The sequence below is a fragment of the Eumetopias jubatus genome, unplaced genomic scaffold, assembly GCF_037043125.1.
Source record: "Eumetopias jubatus isolate StellerSeaLion01/CBP00866 unplaced genomic scaffold, mEumJub1_p1.0 scaffold_2, whole genome shotgun sequence".
Taxonomy (NCBI): domain Eukaryota; kingdom Metazoa; phylum Chordata; class Mammalia; order Carnivora; family Otariidae; genus Eumetopias; species Eumetopias jubatus.
In genome coordinates this window covers 50,330,824-50,337,899 of record NW_028274808.1, presented here as the reverse complement: position 1 = coordinate 50,337,899, position 7,076 = coordinate 50,330,824, and the positions used below count along the sequence as shown (strand labels likewise).

The following is a 7,076-nucleotide window of genomic DNA, read 5'->3' as shown; positions in this document are numbered from 1 at the left end:
GAAGTTTACTTGTTAAAGGTGACAAAACTGGCATATGACAAAGCCAGGCCTCTCTAGAGTCTTGGAATATTTTCCAAAGTGTGATTCTTGGATTACCTGCATTAAGAATCACCTGTAGTATTTTTAGAACTACAGACTTTAAAATTTGACTTTACTTACTGAATATGAATCTTTAGGGGTGGGGCCCCAAATTCCACATTTATAATGGACAATAAAACGAAGAACAGATGTATATCAGATAATGATACAAAAGCACAACACAGTCCAGCTAGATATTTATGTGATATAATATGATGCCATCAGCTCATTATCATATTTGAAACAGCCTGCAGCCCGGCTGCAGATTAGAATCACCTAGAAAGCTTTTTAAAAAAAACTACTAATTCTCCTCTGAATAAGAGGAAGGTGGTGAGCATCAGAGGTTCTGCAAGTGATTCTTATCTATAGTCAGGGCTGAGGACCACTTGTTTAAATACGCTTTTCTATAAAACACATCCAGCATTTTCCACAATTTTTCTTTCCCTTCTAAGCAATTTCATGCCTAATAAAGTTTGTAGTTTTTATTGTAAATTGGTTTAAACAGTACATGACAAAATGTCAAACATTTTTGAATTGATATTGGTAAGACTAAAATATTATACTTCACAGCAAGACTAATCATGCTTCATTTAGTTACAATGATTTTCAAATACCTCAATCACCACTTTGGACTTAGGTTATATATATTTCAACTGTAAAAAAAAAACAACCCAGAATCTGAAAACAAGAACGTGGGGCAAAAAGCTGTAGCCTAATGGCCACTGGGCAATGCAAATGCAGACAATCAAGTCACTGATAGGAGGGGCCTGGGTACCAAGATCTGGTGGCTTTGGCAAGATCACATCTCACTGTAGAAAAATACAACAAAGAATATAGAGAAAACATTTTGCCATTTTGTAATTGTGATTCCCACAAAAATGTTTATAATGTGTGATGTTTATCTTATTACATGCCTCCATGGAACAGATCTGAACATGAAGTTCTCTGTGAATCAATACTACTACATGGGAAAAGATGACTACAAATTAAACTTCCACCATGCATATGGTTAAGTTATAAAAACATAGCCAGTAAAAGTAATATTTACAAAAGCAATAAAGAGCACAATTATAGAGAAAAAATGTCCATCTCCACCTTTTATTCCATTGTGAAACCTAATCCTGTATGTCTCTGGATGAAGATTATTTTGACAGAATTTTTAAAGAGCATTCAGTAGACTATTCAGATTCTTCCACTGATCTTATATCCTATTAGCTAAAATACCCTTGCTGATTTATCAAATTCTCTGACAGTTTAAAAACATAGTTCTTCTTCACTTAGTGGAAAGAAAACTACAAAGTCCAACTATTCATTTGAGAAATAAGCCTTGCATAGAAAATTTCCTTAATTCTGAAATTTTGTTTTATTAATACAACTACCAGAATGTTATCTCACAACTAGTTGATATCATATGAAAGTTCACTACAAAGCAGTCACCACACATTTAGGGTTTTTCTAAATATAAAATAAGTGGGTTTATAAAAATGCTTACCAGACAAATAATTATCTCTTCATAACCTAGAAATAAGAATTATTTATGTGATGATATAATTATTAGCATTTTTGATGCCTTGATGTTCCAAGTTTGATGCAATATAAAAAGCAAAAGTTTACTTTTCCAATGGACACAATCTGCACCTGACTGAAAGCATGATAACAGTGAGTTACAGCAATCAGTCATGCAAAGGCAAAGAATAAAATCTGCTTTTTAAATAGCGCAAGTTTTCCACCTTCGGACAATTTAAGCACTGGTTCCATCTTCTTCAATAACCCGATTCATGCTGGTACCGTGGGTGATGTGAGTCATGGGATTATTACTGAGGTCTCTGATGCTGCTATGTCGGGACTGTTCATTGAGCCGATGAGAGCTACTGTGCCTTGAGTGATCCGTCAGTCGTGACATGCTGCCGTGAGGTAGTCTCTCTTCCATTCCTCTGTAACTGCAGGGAGTGTACCTAACACACAAGAGTTTATTTTGAACCAGAAAACTAAGAACTGTCATGAAAATGCCTCATTACGTAAAATGATTAGAAACCAACAAGTGAAAAAGGTAACAACCAACTTTTGATGATTTTACAGTAATTTCAAAAAGTAGACTTATTCACATGGTTGACCAGAAAGGGAGAAACCCATCTCATTAAATTCAGAATTAAGGTCTTATTCTTTGCAAAGGGACAGAAGCTAAAGTTAAATAGAGCTGACTGATACAGAGCTACCTGCGAAGTATGGATACTTTCCACATTCAAATGAATTTTGCATCATGAGGTGGGTTTTGGCAGAGGAGAAACAAGAATAGAAGAAATACGGCATTGTCCCAGGGAGTCTATAAGGCTGGTTATAATTAGTAGTACAACAAACTCAAATTTTACTGAAAGACTAGGGTTGAAAGAGGGAGCATATGAAATTAGAGGAGAAATTAGTGTAACCTAAAAAAAAAGGTGAATGAATTGTCAAGCAATGATGACAGTATGTGCCGACAGCTTCTTTCTAGATAGCCCAGTCAACAGCTGAACAACTACCTGTAAATGTCTCTTAATTACTTTTCATTAGGGCTTGAGGCTGTGAAGATGCTATTTCATAAAAGCTACATCTATTTAAATACTCCAGTAACATCCTCATAACATTTGTAACTATATTCCATATAAAGCAAATTCTCTCCTTACCCCTAGCCCAAGACCCAGCTTTTGAGAAGTAAAATGTATGTGAACTGCGCTACACTGCGTATTGCAGGCAGGCAGTCGTCAAAAGACGACTTGAAAGACAACAGTGGGAGCATCAGAGATAAGAAAACACACTTACATACACCTCTTTGTAAAAAAGTAATTTAGGATAACAAAGCTCAAAGAAAATGTAACTGAATATAATTTATAACTTTAATATATATAAAATTTTACTTTAACATTGCTAAAATTAAAAAGGATATAGCAGGCCATTCCTTTTTAAAATAGTCATTGGAGGGGCATGTAGGTGGCTCAGTTGGTTGGTTAAGTGACTGCCTTCAGCTCAGGTCATGATCCTGGAGTCCCAGGATCAAGTCCCGTATCGGGCTCCCTGCTCAGCAGGGAGTCTCCTTCTCCCTCTGAACCTCCCCCCTCTTGTGCTCTCTCTCTCTCATTCTCTCTCAAATAAATAAATAAAATCTTTAAAAAAAATAGTCATCAGAGGTGCCTGCATGGCTCAATTGGTTGAGCGTCTGACTCTTAATTTCGGCTCAGGTTGTGATCTCATGGTTGTGAGATCAGCCCTGTGTGGGGCTCCATGCTGGGCATGGAGGCTGCTTAAGATTCTCTCTCTCTCCTCTGCCCCTTTCCCTACTGCATCCCCTGCTCACATGTGTGCTTTTGTCTCTCTAAAAAATAAAATAAATTTTTAAAAATGGTCATCAAAAGAATGAATCATAAGCAGCTGAAGACCTATTGGCTGTCAAAATAATTCATTTATCATTACTTCATAATAATTACAAATTTCAGGACTCAATATGAATCATTTATAAAATTTAAAGATTTTAAAGACTGGTTCATACACTACTGAGGTAACCCAGTTTTACAGAAGTGCTTGTCAAATGTTTTCATCAGATCAGAGTTAAAAAATTGAGAAGCTCTGGGGTACCTGGGTAGCTCAGTGGGTTAAGCATGTGCCTTCAGCTCAGGTCATGTTCCCAGGGATCTGGGATGTGGCCCAGCTACAGCCTCCCTGCTCAGTGGGGAGTCTGCTTCTCCCTCTGCCCCTCCCCCCAGCTCATGATCTTTCTCCCTCAAATATTTTTTTTTAAATTGAGACGTCCTTTTATTTATTTTTTATTTTTATTAAAAGATTTATCCATTTATTTTAGAGAGTGAGAGAGCACACAAGTGGGGGGAGGGGCAGAAGGAGAGAAGCAGACTCCCTGCTCAGTGTGGAGCCCCACATGGCTTGATCTCATGAACCCAAGATCATGACCTGAGCCAAAACCAAGAGTTGGATGCCCAACTGCTGGAGCCACCCAGATGCCCCTACTTTTTATTTTTTAAAGATTTTTTTTTTCTTTTTTAAAAAATATCTTATTTATTTATTTGACAGAGAGAGACACAGCAAGAGAGGGAACACAAGCGGGGGGAGTGGGAGCCACCCAGGTGCCCTAAAGGTTTTATTTTTAAGTAATCTCTACCCTCAGCGTGGGACTTGAACTCACAACCCTGAGACCAAGAGTTGTGTGCTCCACCAAATGAGGCAGCAGGGTGCCCCAGAAATCCTTTTAAAATGATAAAAAGAAAGCATGTCTTTTGTTTTCAGTCTGAATAAAGCAAAAAAAAATTTAAGAATGAAAAGATGCATTTTAAATATTTTTAAAATTTCTTATGTTAGTAGGTAAAAGAGCATTTAATTTTTTTTTTTAACTAACATCTAATGTATTATTTGTTTCACAGGTACAGGTCTGTGATTCATCAGTCTTACACAATCCACAGCGCTCACCATAGAACATACCCTCCCCAATGTCCATCACCCAGCCACCCCATCCCTCCCACCCCCACCACTCCAGCAACCCTCTGTTTGTTTCCTGAGGTTAAGAGTCTCTTATGGTTTGTCTCCCTCTCTGGTTTTGTCTTCTTTCATTATTCTCTCCTTTCCCCTACAATCCTCTGTCTTGTTTCTAAAATTCCTCATATCAGTGAGATCATATGATACTTGTCTTTCTCTGATTGACTTATTTCGCTTATTTCAAAGTTCCATCCATGTAGTTACAAAAGGCAAGACTTCATCTTTTTGATGGCTGCAAAATATTCCATTGTGTATGTATGTGTATGTGTGTGTATATATATATATATATATATATATATATATATATATATATATATACCACATCTTCTTTATCCATTCATCTGTTGATGGACATCTAGGCTCTTTCCATAGTTTGGCTATTGTGGACATTGCTGCTATAAACATTGGAGTGCATGTGCCCCTTCAGATCACTACATTTGTATCTTTGGGGTAAATACCCAGTAGTGAAATTGCTGGGTAGTAGGGTAGCTCTATTTTCAGCTTTTTGAGGAACCTCCATACTGTTTTCCAGAGTGGTTGCACCAGCTTGCATTCCCATCAACAGTGTAGGAGGTTCCCCTTTCTCCACATCCCCGCCAACATCTGTCGTTTCCTGACTTGTTAATTTTAGCCATTCTGATTGGTGTGAGGTGGTATCTCATTTAGGTTTTGATTTGGATTTCTCTGATGTGAAGTGATGTTGAGCACTTTTTCATGTGTCTGTTGGTGACCTGGACGTCTTCTTTGCAGAAATGTCTGTTCATATCTTCTGCCCATTTCTTAATTGGATTATTTGTTCTTTGGGTGTTGAGTTTGAGAAGTTCTTTACAGATTTTGGATACTAGCCCTTTATCTGATATGTCATTTGCAAATATCTTCTCCCATTCTGTTGGATGTCTTTTGGTTTTGTTGACTATTTCCTTCCTGTGCAAAAGCGTTTTATCTTGATCAAGTCCCAGCAGTTCATTTTTACCCTTGCTTCCCTTGCCTTTGGCGATGTGTCTAGGAAGGATTTGCTGTGGTTGAGGCAGAAGAGGTTGCTGCCTGTGCTCTCCTCAAGGATTTTGATGGATTCCTGTCTCACATTTAGGTCTTTCATCCATTTTGAGTCTATTTTTGTGTGTGGTGTAAGGCAATGGTCCAGTTTCATTCTTCTGCATGTGGCTGTCCAATTTTCCCAATACCATTTATTGAAGCGACTGTCTTTTTTCCATTGGATTTTCCTTCCTGCTTTGTCAAAGATTAGTTGAGCATAGTGTTGAGGGTCCATTTCTGGGCTCTCTATTCTGTTCCACTGATCTATGTGTCTGTTTTTGTGCCAGTACCATACTGTCTTGATGACGACAGCTTTGTGATAGAGCTTGAAGTCCAGAATTGTGATGCCACCAGCTTTGCTTTGCTTTTTCAACATTCCTCTGGCTATTATGGGGTCTTTCTGGTTCCATACAAATTTTAGGATTATTTGTTCCATTTCTTTGAAAAAAGTGGATGGTATTTTGATAGGGATTGCATTAAATGCGTAGCTTGCTCTAGGTAGCATAGACATTTTAACAATATTTGTTCTTCCAATCCATAAGCATGGAATGTTTTTCCATTTCTTTGTGTCTTCCTCCATTTCTTTCATGAGTATTCTATAGTTTTCTGAGTACAGATTCTTTGCCTCTTTGGTTAGATTTATTCCTAGGTATCTTATGGTTTGGGGTGGCAATTGTAAATGGGATTGACTCCTTAATTTTTCCTCTTCTGTCTTGTTGTTGGTGTATAGAAATGCAACTGATTTCTGTGCACTGATATTATATCCTGCCACTTTACTGAATTCCTGTATGAATTCTAGCACTTTTGGGGTAGAGTCTTTTGGGTTTTCCACATAAAGTATCATATCATCTGCAAAAAGTTAGAGTTTGACTTCTTCTTTGACGATTTGGATGCCTTTTATTTCTTTTTGTTGTCTGATTGCTGAGGGTAGGACTTCTAGTACTATGCTGAATAGCAGTGGTGATAGTGGACATCCCTGCCGTGTTCCTGACCTTAGGGGAAAAGCTGTCAGTTTTTCCCCATTGAGAATGATATTCGCTGTGGGTTTTTCATAGATGGCTTTTATGATATTGAGGTTTGTACCCTCTATCCCTACACTCTGAAGAGTTTTAATCAAGAAAGAATGCTGTACTTTATCAAATGCCTTTTTCTGCATCTATTGAGAGGATCATATGGTTCTTGTTCTTTCTTTTATTAATGTATTGTATCACATTGATTGATTTGCAGATGTTGAACCAATCTTGCAGCCCAGGGATAAATCCCACTTGGTCGTGGTGAATAATCCTTTTAATGTACTGTTAGATCCTATTGGCTAGTATTTTGGTGAGAATTTTTGCATCCATGTTCATCAAGGATATTGGTCTGTAGTTCTCCTTTTTGATGGGGTCTTTGGTTTGGGGATCAAGGTAATGCTGGCCTCATAAAATGAGTTTGGAAGTTTTCCT

General features: G+C 37.6%; 1 protein-coding gene across 4 annotated transcripts in view; it reads right to left on the bottom strand.

The window, feature by feature from the left end:
- Positions 1-1,819: 1,819 nt before the first annotated feature.
- FZD3 (frizzled class receptor 3) overlaps positions 1,820-7,076 on the bottom strand; it is an 87,231-nt gene continuing 81,974 nt past the window's right edge. For all 4 annotated transcript variants that reach the window (XM_088021437.1, XM_088021438.1, XM_028114386.2 and 1 more), the window contains one exon: positions 1,820-2,033. In XM_088021437.1, the coding sequence (XP_087877563.1) occupies positions 1,820-2,033 (214 nt within the window). The remainder of the gene's footprint in view (positions 2,034-7,076) is intronic.